This window comes from Marmota marmota, unplaced genomic scaffold (genome assembly GCF_001458135.2).
Source record: "Marmota marmota marmota unplaced genomic scaffold, marMar, whole genome shotgun sequence".
In the NCBI taxonomy this organism is placed as follows: Eukaryota; Metazoa; Chordata; class Mammalia; order Rodentia; family Sciuridae; genus Marmota; species Marmota marmota.
The window spans coordinates 10,610,112-10,633,226 of record NW_025999982.1 but is presented as its reverse complement, the minus strand read 5'-3'; the positions used below and the strand labels follow the sequence as shown (position 1 = coordinate 10,633,226).

Genomic DNA, 23,115 nt, shown 5'->3' with positions numbered 1-23,115 from the left:
TACAAAACAGTAAAATAATGAAAAATAACAGATGTTTATGAAATGATTCCTATATAAAGTCCCAGCCCTATTGCCACAGACTTCATGGTCCCATTTCTTCAGTACCAGAATCACTGGTTTAAGACTAGGATGGAAGAAAGGCAGAAGGACATAATGAACCAAATTCAAATACAGGCAGTGTGACGTAGCAGAAGGCTGAGCTATTCTTCTTGTCCTGTTCTAGGGGGAGTCCAAGAGCCCTAATCTTCTGAGTTCAAGATTGGATGTGATCTTTCCTTGCCCTTGAACAGCAAAGAACCAGGAGAATGAGCCCAGAGATCCATGTCTCCACAGACCCTTGTCTCCCTAGGCAGTGCAGACAGATGACAGTTCTTCAATACTCTCTGCTCAAAGGGAGATGTCTCTTGTCCTTGCCTGCATTTCGGTGCCTCTTTCGACTCAAGAAACTCTCCAGCTTCTTGCTGCGCTTCAGCTCCTTGAACTTCTCAGCTAGGACCAACTGACGCTGTTCAGCTAGATTACAAGGAGAAAGCAAGCTGGTGAGCAAAGGAGGAAGCCCCCGTCTTTTCCTTTTCCCTGGTTAGTAATTTCTAGTCCCATGCTGGCATATGTGAGGTGTTTGGAGCTCTCTGATGTGTGGGAAGCCAACTTTTGTGTGTGTGTGTGTGTGTGTGTGTGTGTGTGTGTGTGGTACTGGGGTTTGAACCCAGGGTCTCAAGCATGCTAGAGAAGCACTCTATTACTGAGCTACATCCCAACTTAAGCCAACGTTTTTATTTATTTGTTTGTTTAATATTTTATTTTTTAGTTGTAGTTGGACACAACACCTTTATTTCACTTATTTATTTTTATGGGTGCTGAGGATCCAACCCAGGGTCTCGCACGTGCAAGGCGAGCACTCTACCACTGAGCCATAACTCCAGCCTGATTAAGGCAACTTTTTGTATGACCCAATCTTACTCCACTGAACCAACTGTGAACTCCTGCTCCTTCTATGTGCCCTGCCCAGCATAAATGTGTATGTGTGTATGCAGGGGATACAAGCATCAATCCTGCCATAATCTAATTAGGGATACAAGAGTGGTTATAAATAACTCTTCCTTACTATTCCACTTTCCTCCAAGTTATTGTGGGATCCAGCCTTCATGCATTCTTTTTTGTTGCTATTGTTGTTCCTGAGGATTTAACCCATGGCCACTTAACCACTGAGCTGCATCTCTAACCCTTAAAAAAAATTTTTTTGAGACAGGGTCTCACTAAATTGCTTTGTCTGGCCTTGAACTTGCAATCCTCCTGCCTCAGCCTCACAAATCATTGGGACTGGGGCTGGGGGTTGTGGCTCAGCGGTAGAGTGATCGCCTAGCGTGCACGAGGCACTAGGTTCAATCCTCAGCACCACATAAATGTAAAATAAAGATATTGTATCTACCTAAAACTTAAAAATAAATAAATATTTTTTAAAAAAATCATTGGAATTACACTTCATGCGTTTTTAAAGGGGCTCATGGACCCCCAACACAGTACCCTGCCAAAATGGCCTCCACACCCACCCCTGTAATCAGCCTGCAAGAGTTGTGCCCCACTCACATTTCTTCAGGAAGTATGGTCGATGACCCTGCTGGGCTTGAGTCCGCCGCTCCTGCTTCAGGGCCAGGCGAAGCTCCTGCTGCCGCTTTCTTTCCTGCTGTGCCATTTCTTGCTGTTCCTGAGGAACAACGATGAGATGAAATGAGATGTCATTAACTTTAACTTTAACTGCACTCACCACCCACTCGCCATATCATTTACGCACCATTCGCTGAAGTAGCTGCTGAAGTTTCTCATGTTCCTCCCCTGAAAGGTGCTTCTTCAACTGTTTTTTCACAAGCTCCATATTGGAAAATTAACCAGATGGTTAGTATTTTATAAATGTTAATTGAAAGTCTGTGCCAAGCATTGTTCTAAGAAGTTTACACTTTGACACAGGAATTTTATCTTCCCTTTATGTATGTGTGGTGCTGGGGATTGATCTCACAGCCTCACAGGTGCTAATAAAGCCCAAGTTCTACCACTGAGCTACAGCCCCAGCCCTTATTATCCTTTTCATAATTTGAAAGCTGAAGCAATGTTAAGTGAAATAAGTTTGGCACAGAAAGACAAAAACTGCATGTTTTCTTGTTCTCTTATATGTGGAAGCTAAAGCTGGTCTCAAAGAAGTAGAGAACAGAATAGCAGTTACTAGAGCCTGTGAAGGGTGTAGGGGAGGGAGGGACAGAGAGAGGATGCTTGACAGGTATAGGGGTATAGCTGGACTGGCCAGAATGGTGCACACCTGTAATCCCAGCTACTCAGGAGGCTGAGACAGGAGGATCACAGATTTGAAGCCAGTTTGGGCAAATTAGCAAGACCCTGTCTCAAAATAGAAATAAAAAGGATTGGAGATGGGGCTGGGGTTGTGTCTCAGCAGTAGAGCCCTCACCTAGCACGTTCGAGGCACTGGGTTTGATCCTCAACACCACATAAAAATAAATAAAATAAAGGTATTGTGTCCAACTACCACTAAAGAATATAGTTTTTTTAAAAAAGGACTGGAGATGTAGCTCAGTGGTAGAACACCCTTGAGATTCTATCCCAACTACCGAAATAAAAGAGCTGCCCCCCACCCCGCCCACCCCACCACCACCATCGGTGCAGCAGGCGGGGTGTAGTTAGATAGGAAGATGACTTCCAAAGCTGTACAGCACAGCAGGATAACTATGGTTGACAACAGTGAAATGAACATTTCAAAACAGCTCATACATTTTTTTTTGGTGTGTGTGTGTGTGTGTGTGTGTGTGTGTGTGTAGGGGATTGAACCCAGGACCTTGTGCATGCAAGGCAAGCACTCTTACCAACTGAGCTATATCCACAGCACCAGCTCATACAATTTAAAAAAAAAAAAAAGTTTTTTTTAGTTGTAGATGAACACAATATCTTTATTTTATTTTATTTATTTTTTTAATGTGGTACTGAGGGTCGAACCTAGTGCCTCATACATGCTAGGCAAGTGCTCAACAGCCCCAGCCCCAGCCCCAGCCCATAGAATTTTTAACATTCCCAACAACATCAAATTATATGTTGTGGGTGAAAAATATTCCAGTTACCCTCATCTGATCATTACACATTGAATATGTATACTGAAATGCCACACTGTATCCCATAAACATGCAATTACTATGTGTCTATTTTAAAAGATCTTAATTTTAAAAAGTAAAGCTTCCTGCCAAGCCTGGTGCCACATGCCTATAATTCCAGCAGCTCTGGAGGCTGAGGCAGGAGGATCATGGGTTCAAAACCAGCCTCAACAAAAGCAAGGCACTAAGCAACTCAGTGAGACCCTGTCTCTAAATAAAATACAAAATAGGGCTGGGGATGTGGCTCAATAGTCGAGTACCTGAATTCAACCCTCAGTACCCACCCTCTCCCTCCCCCAAAAAAAGTAAAGCTTCCAGCTTTCCTCTGTCTACTCTCTAACCTCTGCCCTGGTTCCCCATCTCCTAAAATACTCATGAACCAATCTCAAGCTTATACCTCTTTCTCTTTGGCTCGGATGTCATTTAAGAATTGATATGTTTTGTCAAACACCTCAGGATTATATTCTCCTGATAGATCATCAAAGCGGGGGTCCCGGGCCACCTTTGGAGAAAGTAGAGAGAATATAAAATACTGTTCAGTCTCCTTTCACTGAGAAACTGCTCCCTGCCTCTTCCTCACCTTTTTACTGACTGGAACAACCTGACGTAAAAATGGCACTCGAACCTTGGCTGACATCTCCAGAGGCCTAAGGAGAAATTACAAGGATGGGTCAAGGAGACTCCAGTCTTGGTCAAAGGCTTCCCATCTGCCAACAAGAAAATAGACACCTAGCGGGGCATAGTAGTACACACCTGTAATCTAAGCTACTTGGAAGGCTGAAGCAGGAGGATTCCAAGTTCAAGTCTAGCCTGAACAATTTAGTGAGACCCTGTTTCAAAAATTAAAAAGTGATGGGGATGCAGCTCAGTAGTAAAGGACCCCTGGTTTCAAACACCAGTACTGTTTAAAAAAAAAAAAAAGAGGGAAAGCAAGCAGACCCCTATTCAAGGTCCTGGGTATCCAACTCCTAAGGTAAGCCTTACTTCTCACCTGTGCTTATCTGCAACACATGCATTTCGGACAGGTGGTCTAGAACATTGCTTCTTAGTGCCGTTTCCAGCTACCAATTGTTCGTATGTTTTGGTTCCCACTTGGCTCTGCAATTTCAACAGTTCCTCAAATGACATGTCAGCTATACCTGCAAAAGTGGGGAGGATTACACAATTCAGCTTAGTATCTCCCTCTGTAGAAAAGACATCATCTCATTCCCATTCCTCAGATCCTTTCCAACATCCCCATCAGATCAATCATTATTTATAAGTCCCATACAGCACAGGCTGTGATTATGATGCTATAATACTACTTAATTCTTCAAATGTTTTAGCTACCTGGAGCCTCATCTTACTAACAAAGGTATATGGCTGCTGGGTGAGGTAATCCCAGTGACTCAGGAGGCTGAGGCAGGATCATAAGTTTGCAGCCAAGCTCAGCAATGTAAGAGAGACACTAAGCAACCTAGCGAGACCCTGTCTCAAAATAAAAGGGGCTGGGGATGCTGCTCAGTGTTTAAGCACTCCTAGGTTTAAAAGAAAGAAAGAAAGCTATAGGATTGCCAGGTGCAATGGTGCACACCTATAATCCTGTGACTCAGGAGGCTGAAGCAGGAGAATCATATGTTCCAGGCTAGCCTCAACAACTTAGCCACACCCTCAGCAATTTCGAATGATTCTGTCTCAAAATAAAAAACAAAAAAGGACTAGGGATATAGCTCAGTGGTAAAGTACCCCCGAGTTCAGTCCTCAGTACCAGGGGCAGTAGTATCAGAGATCAACCAAGGATAGTCTCTCCCCTCCACCCTCTTTTTAAATCATTCCATCATGGAGTTACCCCACAACAATCTGCCTCACTCATTCAGTTACCACTGCCACGGTCCTGGTTCATACTTTCAGCATTTCTCAACTCATCTCATTCTTATGCCCTAACCTCCTAACTGGACTCCCAATCTCCAACCTTTCTCTTTCCAAAGCTATGTTCCCCACTTTGCCTGAGGAGCATCAAAACAAAATTGACCTTATCACTCCCACACATAAATTTCAGATCATGTCACTTCTGAACTCAAAGCTTCCCAATGGCTTCCATCCTACTCAGAGTGAAAGTCATTTCTTATGAAGGTCTGAAATCCCCAAGCGACCTGGCATCCTGTAATGTCTCTCCTAATCATCTTTCACTCTTCTCCAGCCAACTGGCCTCCAACAGTTCCTGAGCAGTAAAATATGGTCCCATCCACCTCTGCTTGGTATGCTTCACCCAGATGTATTACTTGCTCCCTCACTTCCTTCAAGCCTTTCCTGAAATATCTCCTTCCCAGGAAGGCTTTCTCTATCTTACTTTAAGTTGCAACCCCTACCTGCTTTCTCTCCACAGCCTTTAACCCCCTTCTTAAAAACTGATCTAAAAGGGGCTAGGGTTGTGGCTCAGTTGTCGAGCCGTTGCCTCACATGTGTGAGGCACTGGGTTCAATTCGCAGCACAGCAACAAAAGAATAAAACAAAGGGCGCTGGGGATGTGGCTCAATCGGTAGCACGCTCTCCTGGCATGCCTGTGGCCGGGGTTCGATCCTCAGCACCACATACAAACAAAGATCTTGTGTCCGCCGAAAACTAAAAATATAAAATAAAATAAATTCTCTCTCTCTCTTAAAAAAAAAAAAGAATAAAACAAAGGTTCATCAACATCTAAAAAAATATTTTAAAAAACTGATATACAAGGGGGCTGGGGTGATGGCTCAGTGGTAGAGCGCTTGCCTAGCATGAGTGAGGCACTCGACTCGGTTCAATTCTCAGCACCACATATAAATAAAGTTCTATCAACAACTAAAAAAGTTAAGTTTAAAAAACTGATATACAATCCACATACCCTAAAATTCCCCCTTTTAAAGTATACAGTTCAGGGATTTATTGCTTTTATGTAAAATTTGTTTGCCTTTTCTTTTTATTGCCCTTCTGAAAGGTAAGCTACATGAGAAGTGTTTGCTGAATTCACTACAGTATCCCCCGCAGCCCTACCTCTGCCTGCACAAAGTGGATGCTTACTAAACGCGCAATCTGACTAAGTCTTCCCCAGAAAAATGGAGACCTTTCCTAGCTCCGTGGTACTGAACGTGTTTTCTCCTTGAGAAAACCGCTCAGAATGTTCTAAGCCCAGAAGCACCCACCCTCCGACCTTCCACAGCGCGGCGGGCGCTGTCTCTGAAATTTCCCAGTTTACCGAACAGTTTCTGCGGGTTCGAAGCCCCCGCCAGGCCGCGGCAGCCTCCCGTTTGCACCCAACCCCGCGCCCTCACCGCTCGACAGGTCACGGGCCACGGCTCCGAGCTCCACGTCCCCGCCCTCCGGAGACCCACGCGGATGCCGGACCGCGGGGACCGCGCGCGGACAGGTTCCCGGCATCGCTCTCGCTGCGTTCCGAGGAAAAATGGCGCTGCTTCCGCTCGCGGCGGCTCCCACCCCGCCTCTTCCGGCAACATGAAAGCTGGGTTTCAACTAGAGAGTGCAGAAAACAGGCAGCGCCACCGACGGTCTGGAGTAGAGCCCAAAGGCGTCCGCTCCGCAGAGAACGTCGCAACTTTCTGCCTGAGGCCCTGGGGCCAGGCCTTGGTGGCATTTCCTGATACTCTCGGTTGACAGACCTTCCCGCAGCACCCTGTCCCACAGGCAAACAACTGCCATCAGGCAAACAACTGCCATCTCCACGGTATTTCATAAAAACACGCCACACGTTGGGAGGTTTTAATTCATTTTTATAAAATCCGAGCTGGCTGACATTCAGGGTACAGCGGCAGCTCAGGGAAGAGTGGGATTATCTGCTGGTCCCCGTCTCCCCACGTCGGGGAGAAGGAGGTTTCAAGCCAACCGCTGCAATTCCTCTCAGTTCCCAGTCAATGCTCAAGGCTCAAGCACGGGGAAGGGGTTGGGCATGGAGGGAGAGGGAAGCTCCTGAGGCTCACACACTGCTTGCTTCTCCTTCTCCCCATTCCCTTCTCTTCCCAGCAGAGCCTAGCTACCTGGCTGGCCTGGGGCAGGGCAGAGGCCCAGGAGCAGTCGGAGGGAGGTGGACAGGAACAGAGCACCAAGGGGAAGGGGCCCTTGGCCCAAGGGGGGGCAGGGAACTGGCCCTCCCCATTAGAGCTCCCCCACTGAATTCACAGCACAAAACACCTCTAGTCCAACAACTCCACATGGAGGTATACTGAGTCCAGGGTCCAAAGGGGCAGGCAGGCGAGATGGGAAGGGGCAGTGAAGACAACAGCAGGCTCAGGAGGGAAGGCGGCAGAAGGCAGAAACTTCCTCCTACCCATGGGAGGAGACGATGGGACGACTGATATTGCTGTTGGTGGTCATGGCATTCAGCTCCCACCTGGAAGGCAAGAAAGGACAGAAGAGGGAGCCCCCCCACCTAGAATTCCTCACCCAAAGCTATGAACACACAAGTCCCTCCAAGCTAATAAAGCTCAATTCCCTACAGCCACCTCTTCCTTACAACCAAGTGAGGTTTAATCATCACACCCCACCCAGGAGCAAATCCAATTCCACCTACTCCACCTCTAAGCTCTATGGATTTCCTGTTTATGTTTATATATGCATATTTACATGTATGTATATATTTTCATTCCTGAGTCCAAACACCTGGGATCTGTGTGTTCATCTCAATAAACATCCCAACCTACTTTTCCTGCTCTGGTCAGATTTAACCTGGCAGCCTGTTTACCTCAACCCCACCAGTAACATCTACTTTTGCTGTCAACTTCCATCCTTTTAAGGCCCAGAGTAGGGTCTCCTATTCTTCCTGAGGCCTTCTCCATCCATCCCACCATATTAAAATTAAATTTCTCTACTACAATTTTTTCATTCTACAAAGATTTACCAAGTAGCTACTAGGCCAACACAATGAACAATCTATTTGGTGTTAGGTACATGTATCAATCTTTAGCCAGTCTGGGATCCATCAGTTCAGACAAGTGTCACCAAATTCTGAACACAAAGACCCTCAACAAGTAAGAATTAAAGTGAACTGACATAAAGGATAGTGGTTCAGAATAAACCAGAAGGGCAAAATGATACACAAAGTAACTTGGTGCTTAATCTGATACTAAGAATGGAATTCAAAGGCAAGAAGCCAGGAGTTCCCTTAATTCTGAAACTAAGGTTAGAGGCTTCTAAACTTGCCTTTACTTTGCATGCAGGGTCTAAGACTTAATAGCTGTTCTCAGCATGTTAACAAAAACTATATAAGCTCAGGTATCAGGAAGCAATGCTTCTGAGTGTGGTTCAAAAAACTAGACTAGGGGGAGGGGGCAAAACCGGAAACTGAACCCAGGGCCTCCTGCCCAGGCTGACCTCAAATGTGGCAATCCTTTTGTTTTAGTCCCTGAGTACCTGAGATCATAGGCATGTGCCACTCACTGCACCCAGCTGCATTTTTCTTTTCCCTACATAACTGACCCACCTGACAGGTGACTGACTGTACACCTTCGCCTCCTTCCACCTATCCCTCATATGAACACTAAGTCCCTAGCACAACCTAAAAAAAAGTCTCTTCCATACTGAAACTAATCAGGTCACACCTGTGCTGTACATTCACCCTCAACCAATCCCTCCTTTGTAACCACTTGCTGTACCTGATGTCATGGGGCAAACAGGACTGGTCCAGATTATACTGAATCACCGCGAGTTTGCACAGAGTCTTCAGACTAGGGCCTTTAAAGAAGGAGTTGGGGTAGGGAAATGGTCAAAGCTGAGAAAAATTGCAGTCCTGGACACTACCACCCAAAGACAGGGACCCTGATGGCAGGAGCAGTTCAGAAATAACTTACTAAAGTCCAAAATGTGTAAATCAGAGTGATCTATGAGGTCAAATTCATCTCCCAGGCCTTCCTCGGGAGACGGGCTAAAGGGATCAAGAGAAATGAAGGTCAGAGGAAACACAACCCACAAGACCCTCTTGCTCAAATACCTCCCACTGTTAGTCACAGACTTAGGGCCATTCCTAAGCCTTCCCCTCTCCTCCTAACCTGGTACCCCCAAAGAGGACAATCTTGTCACCAACAATGCAGCAGCACTGGCGCCGGCGGGGACATGGCCCCTTCCCCTTTGGTTCAATTTTTTTCCAGGTAAAAGATACTAAAAGAGAAGTTAATGTATAAATTCAGTACCTGTCTTGTCCAAATATCTTCACCCCTCCAGCCCCTCACCTACTCAGGATTATTTTTCTTTTCCTCCCACCTCAATTACTCCTTGTGCCTCCCCTAAAGGCAGTGCTTTTTACCAGGGTTAAACTTCCAGAGATCATGGAAGTGCCGGTTCAGCCTTGCATTATAGCCACCAAAGATGTACAGCTCTCCATTGTAGCCAACTGGAAAAACAGCAAAATGTTAAGAGTGTGAGATCTGATAGGGGACTCCACAAGCAAGTAACACACTCACAGGCTGAGTGGCTCCGGCGTCCCTCAGGCAGCACTGGAGTGGGTGGGCAGTCCAGCCAGGCCTCAGTTCTGGTGTCAAAGACGCGAATACGGTTGCAGTAAATCTCATTGTTAGAATGGAATGGCCCAAAGCGGTCAGCACGGCCTCCAAAGACATACATGTGATTGCCCAGCATTGTGGCTGAGTGGAAGTCCCTCCAGCGTGCAGGATTGCCCTGAGCAGGTGGCAGAGAGATGGGGGAGAACTTCAGCACAGACACTGAAAAGAGATCTGTCCAATTTGAGTTTTCTATGATTTCTATGAAGGGGGGGATCCAGGGGAAAGAAATGCTGACCTTTGTACAAACAAGGGTCCATGTCATGGTGCTGGTATCCAGTTTATGAATGTCATTGGAAAAGCAGTCCGCCTGAGATGGAAGAGAAAGGAAAGAACAGAGAGGGCCAGTGGTCACTCTCTGACTTTCTACTCCTTCCCTCAAAACTTGCTAACAAGCCAAAAAAGCCTCCAATTCTACCATGCTAAATCCCCCTTCCTCTTTCTCATTTCCACACTAACCCCCTAGCTTCCTCCCAGACTTACCAACTGCTCGTAGCCCCCAAAAATATACATGATCTTGCCCAGGACACAAGCTGAATGTCCATCCCGGGCACCAGGAACCGTTCCTGACACTCGGGGTGTGGACCATTTGTGAGTATCTGAAGGAGGTGAGAGAATGACAAAGGTCAGCAATCTCTGACACTCCCTCCTAAACTCAGGGGTGCCCTACTACCCAGTACCCCCAACCATACCTTTCCCACGCCCCTAAGGCACCATTTGGCAGAACACAGCTTCTCTTTGAGACCCATACTCACTGACATCAAAGGCATAGAGTACGTTGCAGGCCCCTTCGGTGTCATTCCGCCCACCCCAAAGGAAGACTGTGTCATCGATGAGAACGGTTGAGTGTCCATACCGCATGTAAGGTACCACAGGAGCTTGCCCACGGATGGCAGGCCTCACTGGAGGCAGCTTTGTCCAACGCAAGGACACTGTGGGCACAGCTCTGCTCAGCCTGTTGTCCCTCCCTCCAGGACGTCCAATTTTTCTCAAACCAGACATTTATCCCCAATCTCTTTGGGCACAGGGACCACCACCAAACCTCATCCAGTCACCTTTTCCCCTCCCTGATATGGGCACCTAGGGACAGTGCTGGCTTTGGCTTACCTGCATTGAAAATGTGCACATCTATCTGACGCAGTGTCTCGTAGTCTTCACCAGAGCAGTAACCCCCGAAGGAGTATACCCGATGCCCAACAGCCACTGCAGCATGGTTCACCCTGCGTGGCCCGCCCTCCAGATGCACTGTCCACCGTAACATCCCCTGGGTCACTGGTTACAGCAACATGCCCCCCCGGCACGGCCTGCTGCCTCTGCTACCTGCACACAAGTCAGGGCCACAGGCTCCTCAGGCAAGGCTTCTGCCTGGCTCTTCGTGACTGCCCAGGACCAGCCCCTGCCTCCAAGTGTCACCCTGGTGGCCCTCCCACACCACCCCTCTGCAGGAACAGTAGTCACAGCTCAGGTAGCTGGCCTTGTTCCAGAACGGCTGCTGAGGTCAAGGAGCTAGCCCTGGCTCTGTGTTCTCCCACTGCAAAGGGTGGGGCCACCTTATACTAATGCCAGTTCAGAATCTGGTGATCATGGTTGCCCCTATTCATACAGACTTTACCCTGTTCTTGGCTTGGCACAAGCTCTAAGCCCCCTTCCTGGGCTCGGTGTGTTCTCTTGACTCTGGCTCTGCTTACTGCCACCTCTCTAAGAATCTCTATGCTCTTAAAGGTGGGGAAAGGGATCCCAAAATACTCATAGCTATTAATAGCCCAGCCAGCTCCAGATAGCCCATTGAAACTGGCAAGGGTGCTTTAAAGCAAAAAAAGCTTTTAGGCTTTGAGTGTAACAGTGCCCCTACCCAGGACAGAGAACTCCATGTTACCATGGTTGATTATCCCCTTACAGCAAGTCCTTTTCAAGCTGAGCCACTGTCACTGGGGTCACCCAGGGTGCCCACAGGCACGAGGAGTTCCTTTGACAGCTGTGCCTGGTATGCTGCCAGGACTATAAACTTAAGCCAGAAAGTTATGTGTGTGCTGGTGTTTGGGGACAGGGAAGAGGAGTTTTCTTTTTCTGCCACTTCCCCAACCCTGCTATTATAGTAGAGAACAAAGCCATTTCCAGCAGCTCTTCCTCTACGTGGGGTCCCTGAAAGGGGTACAGGGCTGGCAGTGTGCACTGGAAAGGGGATGGGAAGCAAAAATGCTTTTGAGCAGAACAAGAGAAAGACCTCAGTCTTTTCTCAGCACAAGAGGTCATGGTCTCTTAAAGGTAACCTGCCAAGCTAGTGATAATGGGTACATTTGAGGGCTCTTTCAAGCAAATCCTCTTGCAACTGGTAATGCCTTTGCAGGCAGACACCTGCTGGGTTTGGTGGATCATCTGCTCCCAGTTCAAAAAGCCTTGGCAGAGAGAAGAACCAGGAAGAAACTCAGACACACACACACACACAAAAAAAAAAAAAAAAGAAGAAGAAGAAAGAAGAAGACACAAACAAACAACAACAAAACTCAAGTAAGGGAGAAACCCCTTGCAGGAAAGAGACATGGCTTTCAGTTGGCTTTCCAGTCCCACCCACCCAGCCTCCCCCAACCCCACATCCCATGCTTTAAATAGCCATCCCGCAAAACCTGAAATAGCCACAGCCAAGCTACTCTCACTTCGGTTACTCCAACTCACAATCCAAAATATCTTGGATCTGGGTTTGTGGAGTTAGGAGGTTGAAGGGTTTAGGAATGCAAGTATTTCATCTTCCCTCACAGTCTCTACTCTCCCTTCAAAAAAGTCCAGGTAAAGTTTAAGAATGCACACAGAATAAACAAGCAATTCCAGCCAAAGGGTTGGAGAGAGAATCTTAGCTTCTCCTCTACAAAGACAACTCAAAGCGAGACCAAGCCAGAAGGTCTAAGAGGCTCTTCTTATCTTTGGGTCTCCCCGATCCTCCATCACTATGTCATTTTCAAGCTCCTTCCATTTCCTTAATGTATATCGATCCCTTTCCCTGGTTTCTTGCAAGACCCACGCCCCATTTGTGGCCCTTCTTCTGAGAGCTTTGCAGTTTTCTCATTTTCTTCTCCCACCACTACAAGAACACCCCAAGAGCCCTCCACCATTTTTCTACCTCTACGAAAGGAAGAAAAACTAACACTGATTGTCTCCTTTCGGCCACAGATATTCCTCTGAATGACTCTGTTTTCTTCCACCCTACTCGGACTCCCCTCCCCCACAACGCAAGACACCCCCTCCTTTCATTATGCTCAACTTCCTCGCTTCCTTTTAACCCGTCTTCCTCCCAATTTCCTTCAATGTCTCCTTTAGCCACCAGGTCTCTCCCACTTTCCAACCACCACCCTCCTCCAGTCCTTTCCCCATTAACACTCTCCTTTCCCATCATCCCCCTAGTTCCCTCCCCACCCCCACCTCATCATTCAGGCCCCTCCCCCACGACTCCAGCCCTTAGCAGAGGCGTCGCCAGCCCCCCTAATTCTTCCTTGCCCCTCAACCCATCCCAGGCTACCTGCCAGGCCGGGCCGGGGCGGGGCCGCGGGTCCTCGCGCTGCCAGAAGCCTAGAACCAGTTGCGCGCCAACCGACGCCTAAGTCCCCAACGAGATAAACACAGCCAGGCTCCGTCCTTCCGGCGGGCAGCGGGGCGCGCACGTGCAGTCTGAGTTACGTCCCGACGCCTTCCGGGACTTGTAGTCCACAGGTTTCCTGAGGGCCGTAGGGGCAGGAGCCTACGGAGAGATTATGCGCATGTGCACATATGTGTCAAGGCCGTGGGGTTCACTGGGTAATGTAGTCCTTTGTTGTCCGGGCAGGGGATGGCGGAGGCGGGGCTAGGGGCGGACTCTTCGTCCTCGCTCGCGTCAGTCCAGAGCACGGGGCGGGGCTGGAGGACTGGGAGCCCCGGCACGTCCTGCCCCACCGGAAGTGAAGGTGCGGGTCGGACGGTGGGCTCTGAGAGGGTGAGGCGCGCGGAAACACCGGCGCTGAGAATCGGTGGGGCGGGTGGGGACGCCGCAACTGGGACCTTTTGAGGGGCGCCCCGGGAGCCTGAAGGGGTTTTGTTAGACGGTTTAGAGGGGAACCCTTAGGAGAAAGGAGGAGGGGGAGGGTATGCTCTGTCCTGGGGAGACGTGCGACCTGGGGTTCTTTAGTCCGGGAGGGGCGTGGTGGGGAAGCCGGGGTTCTGGAAAGCTGGTAGGGTCTCTAGTTGGGCTGTTTATTTAGAGACTGGGAGAGAGAGGCGGGTGGGGCCTGGTCCTAGAAAAGAGCCCGGACTTAAAAGGGGGAGCAACGAGAGACTGAAGGAGTAGGGGAGAAGGATGCGAGTAGGGGAGAAGGATGCAGGAAACTTGGGGAGTGAAGCTGGTTTGATGGAAACAAGGAGACTGTGAGAAGCTGGAAAATAAGATGAAGGCGCTCCTAGTTTCATCCAATCCCTATCCTCCTGCCTCCCTGTTCTTGCAGCCCCTGCCCGGATGGCCGCAGTAGTTCTAGGGGGAGACACCATGGGCCCTGAGCGTATCTTCCCCAATCAGACTGAAGAACTGGGGCCACATCAGGGCCCTACAGAAGGCACTGGGGATTGGAGCAGTGAGGAGCCTGAAGAAGAGCAGGAGGAAACAGGGGCAGGCCCGGCTGGCTACTCCTACCAGCCCCTAAACCAAGATCCTGAACAAGAGGAGGTGGAGCTCGCACCAGTGGGGGATGGAGAAGATGTAGTTGCTGACATCCAGGATCGGATCCAGGTATAGTGGAGGGAATTGTTAAAAAAACAAATAAAACTGAGCTCCTGAAAATTAAAGCAGGACCCTACCTGTCTCTCTGGTTCCACAGGCCCTGGGGCTTCATTTGCCAGACCCACCATTAGAGAGTGAGGATGAAGATGAGGAGGGAGCTACTGCATTGAGCAGCCACAGTTCTATTCCCATGGACCCAGGTAAAAGGATCATTCTTTCATTAGGGAATAATAGACTGGCTTGAACCAAGAAAGGGAAATTACAGGGGAATAATTTATTCCTAGTTTGTAAGCTAGGATTTTGCTGACTTCAGAATCCAGGTGAAACATTATTCTGCTAGACTGGGGGATGAGCAGGGTTGCTTAGAAATAAGATGGATCTGGTGACCCCACCAGTTAAGGGCTCTGGGTTGATTCAAGAAATGGGAAGAGGAGCTGGGCCCATTGTTTCTATCTCCTAACCAGCCTCTGGCTGTGATTTCAGAACATGTAGAGCTGGTGAAAAGAACAATGGCTGGAGTAAGCCTTCCTGCACCAGGAGTTCCTGCCTGGGCTCGGGAGATATCAGATGCCCAGTGGGAAGATGTGGTACAGAAAGCCCTTCAAGCCCGGCAGGCATCTCCTGCTTGGAAGTGACCATAGTAAGAACTGCCTCATCTTTCTACATTCCAGGCCAGAACTAGCACAGGACTGAATACATCCTCTGGTTGTAATATCTTACCCATCACCCTTTCACATCAAGGCAAATCAGACTTCTGCTCAGAGACCCACTTTATTCAGTTCTGTACATATGGGGACATTGGCCCAAGCCCAACCCACCTTAACATGTATCATTCTGTGGAGAATAAAGCACCCTATGTACACAGCCAAAAGCCACACTGCCTGTATTCCTGGAACCTGGGTCCAGCCCTCCCAGCCCCTTTCCTCTCCAAAAGGGACCAGTTAGGGCCTGCCCAGCATCAGCACAAACAAGGAAATAAATAGGTATTGGGGGGAGCTATGCTTGGGGCACTGCTCCCTGCTTTCTTCTTTCAACTTTGGGAACCAACAGCACAGGAAAGCAGTCAGCCACAGGGTGGTCCCTTCCATGTTTGTGATCCCAGGGCTGCTGCTCACCAGAGAGGGGGTGTAGGGTAGGGGTGATTATTTACACCCTCCCCTGCTTGGTCCATCTGGGCTCTATATTCATCATCTGTTGTCCACAGCCAGTACTTTTCTCCTTTAGGATCTCCATGTTCTCTTGAACAGGCAGGGAATAAAAGGAAATAATAAAACCCTGTCGGCCTGCACACTGCTAGGGCTGGGGGCTTATTTGTGCTGCTGGAGTTTGACTCCCCTCCAGCTACTCACTCCAGGGGCCAGTGGAGCTTGACATAACTTTGGTGAGAATAACCTCCTGCTCCTTCCTATATGCCTCTGCAGTCAGGGGAGAGGAAGAGACACCTAGAATTCAGGTGAGGATGAAGGGGAGAGGAGAGGAGCATATGTATTCCTGTGTGTATTTCTCAGCAACCTCATATAGCTGTGGGTTAGGAGCAGAAGGGGGACAGGCATCCCCAGGTTCTCTTTGCACTGAGCATCTTGATGCTCAGCCTGTCTGTACTAGCCACAGGGAGGCATGAACACGCTTTGGGGAGAAGAGAGACCACTGGGTGTCCCTGCTTCAAGTGCCTCCATCCTCTAGAGTCGCTAGCTAGAGAGGTGCTGCCTTTCCCCAAGTCAGCCAGTAGGGAGCAGAGGGTGGAGGGCTGGGGCAGCGTCCCAGGGCTGAGTGGGCTGTGACCCTGTGGGAAGGTGAGGGGGTCAGAGAGCCTCTTGGCTGGCAGTTAGGAACTCTTCTGCCCGCTTATGGGCCTCCAGTGCCTTGATGGTGTAGACGTCCTGGGGCAACTCTGACTTCCTCCGAAGCAGCACTTTTTCCTTCTTGATGTCCTTCAGCATCTACAAGTGGATAGGGAGAAGACAAGGAATGATGATCAATTCCCAAGGAATTGTATTTCCTTCTCTTAGGTTCTGTTGCTCTTCTTTCCCTTCCAGACCTGTTAATTTCTACTCCACCTCCCCAGTCCTTACCCCTGGTGCCCTCCCACCTGCACAGCCTCTGTCTCCACCGTCCTCTTCAGAAGCTGGATGTCCTCTGCTGTAGGGGTTTCTGTCTCCATGGAGTACACAGGAGGCAGAGGTGGAGGAGCACGGAACATGGGATACTGAGGGAGGAGATGTGGATGAAGAGTTGAGAGCCACTTCAGAGGTTTGTGGGACTGTGTGTCTCATATTCTTCCACCAAAAATCCCTAACCCCTAGTTCCAGATGGGACCCTGAGTTCAGGGCAGTGGCATAAAAATCTCACCTGAGGATTAAGCCGGGCCAGCTCCTCAATCTTTTGCCACATCTCTTCTCTTTCCTTCATTCGGAACCGGCCCCTGAGGGAGCAAAAGTAGGAATGAGAGAACGAAAGTGTGCTGGAAGTAAAAAATGAAAGTCTTCCAGGGAGGGCTGGGATTGTGGCTCAGCGATAGAGCGCTCGCCTAGCACGGGCAGGATCCGGGTTCGATCCTCAGCACCACATAAAAATAAAGGCATTATGTTGTGTCCATCTACACCTAAAAATAAATATTTAAAAATAAAATAAAACAATATTTAAAGAAAAAAAAAAGTCTTCCAGGGAGAGAAATACTCACTTCTGTTTCTCTGCCTTGTACTGTTGTGTGCAATCATCAAAGAGCTTCTGATTCATTTCCATAAACAGCTTCAGGGCATTGTAGATCAGTCCATGGATTGTCCTGCCACCCAGAAGAAAGATCACATGCAGGCCAGAGCCTACCCTTAATGCCTGGGCCCCATGTTTACTTGTTTATAGGAGGTGTCTCTACCAACAGCTTTTTCATTTACTACCCCCATTTCCCAAACCTTTATAAGCAGATAGTTCTAGCCAAATTGTGTGACTTAAGACTAGCATTTCATGATCTTTGCAAATACTGATCCACCTGTCTATACTTCCCCTATCCCATACTCCAAAAGTCTTCCTTCTTTATACCACTTCCGACTCTAATCCACACTAATGGCCTCCCAGCAACACAATGGACTGAGTGTACCATACTATATGTTTGCTCTCAGCAAGAAGCTTTTTTTTTTTTTTAAAACAACTCTTAGATTCTATGCATGCTCTCTAAATGGATCACATCAGCTTCTCCCAGCATAGAATTGTGTCTTCAAAGCTGTAACATACCTGTGGAATAGCTGACCCCAAAGAGCAATGTACAGGCCAATGCTCTGCTATTTGATATCCCAGAGATCTCTCATACAGGCATCTTTTCTCTCTAGTCAGTCCCTCAAGGATCTACCAATAAACAGTGGGCATCAGCCCCACTTGCTGAGTGATCAGGTGAGATTCACACCTTCAAAGGTTCCAAAACCAGATCCCCACACCCAGCCCCAGCCCAGCCCCATACTTGTTCCAGTGGCTCTTGGAGTTCCTGTACAGTGCAGGGAACATGATGGGGAGGACTCTGGCAGCATTGTCACTTATCAGGCTCATGATGTATTCATTATTCCAGTAATAGAGAGCACGCTCTGCCACCTGGTGGAGAGAGGTGGGACTCAATGGAGGCACTATCTACCTGCCTTACTCAAGATCTGCTAAATTCCTGGGAGCCTTGGATATGCTGAGTTTGGCTTCACCTGGAAATGGGGGCTGGAGACACACTTGGCAAGCTGACGGAAGAGTGGTTCCATCACTTTGCTAAATTCTGAGGGTTCAATGACATCCAGAATCTCCTCTAGTTCATTCAGGAACATCACCTCCTTGGGGCTGTGAGTCTTGGGCCAAAACTTAAGAAGTCCCACAATCACCTGTTGTGAGAAGAAGACGTAAGGATAAAATTCTTAATACTGTCTGGTTTTCTGGGAAGCTTTCCTGCCTCTCTTCCCCACCCTTAGCCTTGTGGGCAGAGTTTGGGTAACCTCAGCTAACGGCTCATGTTTCTTTGGCTTGGATCTGCTTCCTAAGTGTATATAGATTTCATTTCTCATTCAGGGAGGAAACCATGTCACCTATCAGGCCACAGCCCTCCTGAGCACCTACTTACGGCATTGCTCAATTATAAATTGGTAAGCAATGCTGATGACAATAAAAGGTTGACTTGGGCTCAGAAGGGGAATTACCGGCTCAGTCAGACTGCTCTCCTTCTCCAGGAATTGTACCACACAGTAAGCCAACTGCAAAAGGTTGAGGTAGAAAGGAGGTGAAATTAGGGCCAGACGGTCTCACAATTCAATGACAAAAACAAGATCCCAAAATGGAAGGGGAAATATAAAGGATTTATCCCACCCATTCCCTGTGCCATAACTATCCCAGCAGAAATACCTTCCCTTCCCTCCCCTCCTTGTCTTTCCTGCCCAAGTTGGGGATCATCAGGAGGAAGGCACCTCACCTGAGGGTGGTATACACTCAGGGACTTGACTTTGTGAAGCGGAAGCAGGACACGGATGAGAAACATCTTATGCTCTTCCTTAAGGGGTAGGGCAAAGCCATTGATGATACTAGGAGTTAATGGAGGTTTTTTAGGACCAAATAGCTAGATCCAAGTTCAATGCACCAGTCCTCCCAACCTTTTTCAGGTATCTATGTTCCTCTACTCCACCTCTCACCTGCCCAAGATCTCCAGGAGTTCAGCAATCCCATTGTGATGCTCTGTCTCATAGATGAACCTGAGAGGAAGAAAATGGGCTCTCTTGACACTAACCCTGATGTCCCTCCTGCATTCTGCAGAGTCTCCATTATCTCGCTGCTCCCCCTCTCCTCCCTAGCAAAGGCTTGCTTTGATCCTAAGTCTGGGCTCATGAACTCACCTATAGAAGATGTGGTTGATCTGCCTACGGATATAAGCCCGGAGCCCCAAAAACTTGCCATAGATACGATGCAAAATGGTCTTGAGAAAGTCCCGCTCTCGAGGATCCTCACTGTCAAATAGGTCCAGGAGCTGGAAGCAGGAGGGAGGAAAGGCAGCAAGTGAGGCGGCAGCCAGGGAAGGCTAGGGCTAGGTGACAGGGTCTTAGCCAGGGGAAGCTTCCAGGTTTTCTGGAGAAAGGGGAATAAGGACAAGTGTCTGGAAAGCAGAGTAATTCTAGTCTACTGATCTACTCCAAGTGGTATCTGGCCATGCATGTATATGTGTGTGTGTGTGTGTGTGTGTGTATATATATGTATGTATGTATGTATGTATGTATATATATATATATATATATATATCCCATTGAGAAGTACTGTGTTGCTTTTTTTTTTCCATTTTGCTAAAAGCTTCCTAAGGGCACTGAGCTTTTTTAACCCCCCATGGTCTCCTTAAACTAAACCCAGCTGAAATTCCAGTATAATAGTCATAATGGGAAAGAGCATCTGGGACAGAGGTGAGGGGAGGCATGGGGCTACAGCTTATGGAATGGATAGAGGGGGAAGGCAGGAACCTCAGGGACTCACAGCAAGGACAAACTTCTGGTCAATATACTTCTTGGCTATATTCGGCTGGAAATCAGGAGACTCAAGGAAACGTAAGAAAAACTCATATACAAGCTGTAGAGGAAAAGAAACATCCACTGAGGAACTCCCCAAGGAATAAAAGATACCCTGTTCCTTGCAGCCAGAGACAGCATGCTCCCTTGCCCTGGTACCTGAAGATGAGGCCAGGCAGCTTCCAAGGTAGGCTCATCTTCCTCTGGATCGAATTCAGCCCCTGTGGGATTCGATGAAGGTGGCAGTGTCCGGAAGAGGTTCACTGAAAACTGAGGGGTAGGCCCAGCTTAGAGCACCGTGCAGGCTTCTCCAGGGCCCCCACCCCTAGCCCTTGTGTTCTTTCCCCATGCCCACCATGGTTACAGCCTCAGGGTAGATGGCCTCAGTGACAACATCACGGCTGTGGGTGATGTACTCCACCATCTCATTGAGTCCTGCCCGCTTCACCTCCTTAAATTTGAGGTCACTGAGTGGGTCTGACACAAAGTCAAAGAGGACGCAGCACTGGCGTAGCTTCTGTATAAACAGCTCCTCCCGCTCCTGGGTTGGTGAGTCTGTGGAAGGGGCCCCAGCAGTTAGCTTCTCCTCCCCCATCCCTCATCCCTCATGCCCGACCTGCTGGCCTTACAGAGCTTTCCCCTTTCCCACAGTTACCATCCTGTTCCCTGGACCTCCACCCCAATGAAAGTCCCCCTCACATTCTCTTGAATTCTCTTCTGCCCAAGATACCCTAAAACTTCCATTCTGCCAATGCCCAGTGCATGATAACCATTCTGACTAGCTGCAAGTACCTTTCAGGGCAGGAAGCTTCTGCAGCTCCCGGTTCTTGCTGAGGTTGAAGCGGGAGGAGCTTTGCCGTCGCTCCTTCTTGACAATCTGGGGTCCCCCTGAGTACTTGATTTTGCTGAGCTGCGTTGGGGGGGGTGTGCTGTTGCTGGGACGCTTGTTGGATGATGGTGGCTGAGACTGAGGTTGAGGTTGGGGCTGAGGCTGAGGCTGGGGCTGGGGCTGGGGCTGTGCCTGGTCAAACAAGTAATCTGTTGAAGTCCACTCCCCAGGAGATCTTCCCACCCTAGGCTTCCCTCCATCCCTACTCTGTTTATGCCTGTACAGCCTAGGCAGTAAGCAGTTGTCTCTTACTCTAAAGAAGTTAGGCCAGAAACAGGAATGGGTATAGACTGTAGCCTTGGAAGGAAACAGTCAAGAGGTCATGTCTCACTAGGCACAGTAGTGCACACCTATAATCCCAGCAACTCAAGAGACTGAGCCAGGAGGATCATAAGTTCAAAGCCAGTCTCAGCAATTTTACAAGGGCCTATACAACTTGGTGAGACCCTGTCTCAAATTTAAAAAATAAAATAAAAAAGGGCTGGGGATGTGGCTCAGTGGTTAAGTGTCCCTCAGTTCAATCCATGGTATAAAACAAAAGAAAGTCATGTCTCCCAAAGTGATACTCAGGCAGTGGGGAAAAACCCTCAAAATGTTCATTCCTGCCAAGCATGGTGGCATGCACCTGTACTCCTGCTCTTTAGGAGCCTGGAGCAGGAGGATCGCTTGAGCCCAAGAATTTGAGATTTGAGACAAGCCTGGGCAACATTGTAAAACCCTTTCTCAAAACCACAACAACAACAAAAACACTTCATTCTAATTCAGGCAAAATAAATTGATGGATTGATAGTGACACAAATCAGAAAAGTGGTTATCTTGCCAGAGTAGGGATGGCGGTGGAGAAGGAGTAAGGGTAGTGGTGGTAAGGTACTGCTGAGAAGAGACATTAGGAATACTGTTTTGTTGTTGTTGTTGCTGTTTTTATACTAGGAATTGAACCCAGAGGTGCTCAATCCCTGAGCCACATCCCCAGCCCTTTTTATTTTTGATTTTGAGACAGGGTCTCACCAAGTTGTATAGGGCCTCACCAAGTTGCTAAGGCTGGCTTTGAACTCGAGCTCCTCCTGCCTTAGCTTCCCAAGCCACTGGGATTACAGATAAGCCCTACTGCACCTGGCTGTTGTTTTTTGTGGTATTTAGGATTGATCCCAGGGCCTCATACATGCTAGGAAGTGTTCTACCACTGAGCTACATCCCTAGCCCCATCAATGAAGAATTTTCTTAGTGTTGGAAACATTTTATTTACATCTTGATTGGATCTGGCAAGTGGTACATACCTAAAAATTCACTGAGCAGTACATCTAAGATCAATGAATGTATGACTTTCTTCAATTAAAGGGTAAAATAAATTTATTCTCATGTCTTGGTAGTTTTACTACTAGAAATTAAGCTTAATAAAGATCCTAAATTTAAGAAAAGCTTTTCAGGATGGGGAGATAGCGCAGTGGTGGAGCTCTTGCCTAACACAATCAAGGCCCTGGATTTGATCCCCAGCACTACAAAATTTTTTTTAAAAAGGGCAGTGGGGAGCTTTGTTTGGGGCTAGGGTGTAGCTTAGCAGTAGAATACTTGCTTAGCATGTACAAGGACCTAGGTTCCATCCCCAGAAGAAGGAAAAAAAAAAAAAAAAAGTTTTGCTGCAAACACTTGAAGAGTCTCACAAGAAAAAATAAATAAGTAGAATTATGTTTATGAAAACCATGTGATAAATGTAACTATGAAAAATAGTTACACAATCCTAGTAATTTCACCAAAATTAATAAGCATTTTGAGAAGAGGGGCAATGTCAGCATAGGGGCACAGGAATGGTGAGAACTTATATTTTCTACTGTAGAAAGTCAATAGATAAACCAGGTATGATGGCACACACCTATAATCCCAGCAACTGGGAAGGTTAAGGCAGGAGGAAGTGGATTCAAAGCTAGCCTCAGCATTATGTAAAAATGTGGATGTGTAACCGATGTGATTCTGCAATCTGTATTTGGGGTAAAAATGGGAGTTCATAACCCACTTGAATCTAATGTATGAAATATGATATGTCAAGAGCTTTGTAATGTTTTGAACAACCAATAAAAAAAAAAAAAAAAGCTAGCCTCAGCAATTTGGTAAGGCCTTACACAACTCAGCGAGACCCTGTCTCTAATAAAATATAAAAAAAAAGAGCTGGGGACGTGACTGAGTGGTTAAGTGACCCTGGGTTCAATCCCTGGTACCAAAAAAAAAAAAAAAAAAAAAGTAACAAACCCAAAAGTCAATAGATAATCCAAAAGTTTCAAAAAGCCGCAGAAGCAAAGAATATGCTTTTACACAG

At 47.8% G+C, this 23,115-nt stretch overlaps 4 protein-coding genes across 12 annotated transcripts in view; 1 reads left to right on the top strand and 3 right to left on the bottom strand.

Moving 5' to 3' along the window:
• Window positions 1–15: 15 nt before the first annotated feature.
• Window positions 16–6,567, bottom strand: Rrp36 (ribosomal RNA processing 36). Its single transcript, XM_015487753.2, has 7 exons — window positions 6,437–6,567; window positions 4,144–4,291; window positions 3,733–3,799; window positions 3,550–3,654; window positions 1,793–1,867; window positions 1,588–1,705; window positions 16–513 (listed from the first exon to the last, which is right to left on the bottom strand). The coding sequence occupies exons 1-7, from the start codon at window positions 6,540–6,542 to the stop codon at window positions 374–376; spliced, it is 759 nt and encodes a 252-aa protein (XP_015343239.1). The 5' UTR covers window positions 6,543–6,567; the 3' UTR covers window positions 16–373.
• A 308-nt stretch (window positions 6,568–6,875) lies between these two features.
• Window positions 6,876–13,401, bottom strand: Klhdc3 (kelch domain containing 3). Of its 3 annotated transcripts, none has more exons than XM_015487752.2 (11): window positions 13,182–13,401; window positions 10,778–10,990; window positions 10,426–10,602; window positions 10,154–10,269; window positions 9,909–9,980; window positions 9,575–9,788; window positions 9,418–9,504; window positions 9,164–9,272; window positions 8,966–9,039; window positions 8,771–8,849; window positions 6,876–7,509 (listed from the first exon to the last, which is right to left on the bottom strand). In XM_015487752.2, exons 2-11 carry the CDS (start codon window positions 10,929–10,931, stop codon window positions 7,443–7,445), a joined length of 1,149 nt encoding a protein of 382 aa, XP_015343238.1. In that variant the 5' UTR covers window positions 10,932–10,990; window positions 13,182–13,401; the 3' UTR covers window positions 6,876–7,442. The 3 variants fall into 3 exon arrangements, with proteins under 3 accessions (XP_015343238.1, XP_048661299.1, XP_048661300.1); XM_048805342.1 differs by lacking the exon at window positions 13,182–13,401 and adding an exon at window positions 11,966–11,986; XM_048805343.1 differs by lacking the exon at window positions 13,182–13,401 and adding an exon at window positions 11,283–11,876.
• A 48-nt stretch (window positions 13,402–13,449) lies between these two features.
• On the top strand, window positions 13,450–16,828 carry Mea1 (male-enhanced antigen 1). Of its 4 annotated transcripts, XM_048805345.1 has the most exons (5): window positions 13,473–13,665; window positions 14,137–14,417; window positions 14,506–14,608; window positions 14,892–15,048; window positions 16,445–16,828. In XM_048805345.1, the coding sequence occupies exons 1-4, from the start codon at window positions 13,488–13,490 to the stop codon at window positions 15,041–15,043; spliced, it is 714 nt and encodes a 237-aa protein (XP_048661302.1). In that variant the 5' UTR covers window positions 13,473–13,487; the 3' UTR covers window positions 15,044–15,048; window positions 16,445–16,828. The 4 variants fall into 4 exon arrangements, with proteins under 4 accessions (XP_015343240.1, XP_048661302.1, XP_015343242.2 ...); XM_015487754.2 differs by lacking the exon at window positions 16,445–16,828 and having other exon boundaries at window positions 13,450–13,602; window positions 14,892–15,279; XM_015487756.2 differs by lacking the exon at window positions 16,445–16,828 and having other exon boundaries at window positions 14,892–15,279.
• Ppp2r5d (protein phosphatase 2 regulatory subunit B'delta) overlaps window positions 15,161–23,115 on the bottom strand; it is a 21,845-nt gene continuing 13,890 nt past the window's right edge. For 3 of the 4 annotated variants that reach the window (XM_015487747.2, XM_048805338.1, XM_048805339.1), the window contains 14 exons: window positions 20,708–20,936; window positions 20,271–20,470; window positions 20,075–20,185; window positions 19,884–19,976; window positions 19,259–19,389; window positions 19,058–19,117; window positions 18,841–18,949; window positions 18,572–18,625; window positions 18,089–18,259; window positions 17,860–17,987; window positions 17,089–17,190; window positions 16,758–16,830; window positions 16,498–16,614; window positions 15,161–16,348 (listed from right to left, as the gene is read on the bottom strand). In XM_015487747.2, coding sequence (XP_015343233.1) covers window positions 16,211–16,348; window positions 16,498–16,614; window positions 16,758–16,830; window positions 17,089–17,190; window positions 17,860–17,987; window positions 18,089–18,259; window positions 18,572–18,625; window positions 18,841–18,949; window positions 19,058–19,117; window positions 19,259–19,389; window positions 19,884–19,976; window positions 20,075–20,185; window positions 20,271–20,470; window positions 20,708–20,936 — 1,716 coding nt within the window. In that variant the 3' untranslated portion in view covers window positions 15,161–16,210. Of the gene's footprint in view, window positions 16,615–16,757; window positions 16,831–17,088; window positions 17,191–17,859; window positions 17,988–18,088; window positions 18,260–18,571; window positions 18,626–18,840; window positions 18,950–19,057; window positions 19,118–19,258; window positions 19,390–19,883; window positions 19,977–20,074; window positions 20,186–20,270; window positions 20,471–20,707; window positions 20,937–23,115 lie in introns of all 4 variants that reach the window. The other variant, XM_048805340.1, reaches the window with a different exon arrangement.

Bases quoted from the DNA above. Each gene is read 5' to 3' on its own strand.
- Rrp36 (XM_015487753.2), bottom strand. From the start codon at position 6,542: ATGCCGGGAACCTGTCCGCGCGCGGTCCCCGCGGTCCGGCATCCGCGT. The intron at 4,292-6,436 runs GTGAGGGCGCGG...CCACTTTTGCAG, and splicing joins GGCCCGTGACCTGTCGAGCG to GTATAGCTGACATGTCATTT. The intron at 3,655-3,732 runs GTGAGGAAGAGG...CTTTCTCCAAAG, and splicing joins TTGTTCCAGTCAGTAAAAAG to GTGGCCCGGGACCCCCGCTT.
- Mea1 (XM_048805345.1), top strand. From the start codon at position 13,488: ATGGCGGAGGCGGGGCTAGGGGCGGACTCTTCGTCCTCGCTCGCGTCA. The intron at 14,418-14,505 runs GTATAGTGGAGG...CTGGTTCCACAG, and splicing joins ACATCCAGGATCGGATCCAG to GCCCTGGGGCTTCATTTGCC. The intron at 14,609-14,891 runs GTAAAAGGATCA...CTGTGATTTCAG, and splicing joins TTCTATTCCCATGGACCCAG to AACATGTAGAGCTGGTGAAA.
- Klhdc3 (XM_015487752.2), bottom strand. From the start codon at position 10,931: ATGTTACGGTGGACAGTGCATCTGGAGGGCGGGCCACGCAGGGTGAAC. The intron at 10,603-10,777 runs GTAAGCCAAAGC...CTGTGCCCACAG, and splicing joins TGTGCACATTTTCAATGCAG to TGTCCTTGCGTTGGACAAAG. The intron at 9,789-9,908 runs GTCAGCATTTCT...CCACCTGCTCAG, and splicing joins GGACCCTTGTTTGTACAAAG to GGCAATCCTGCACGCTGGAG.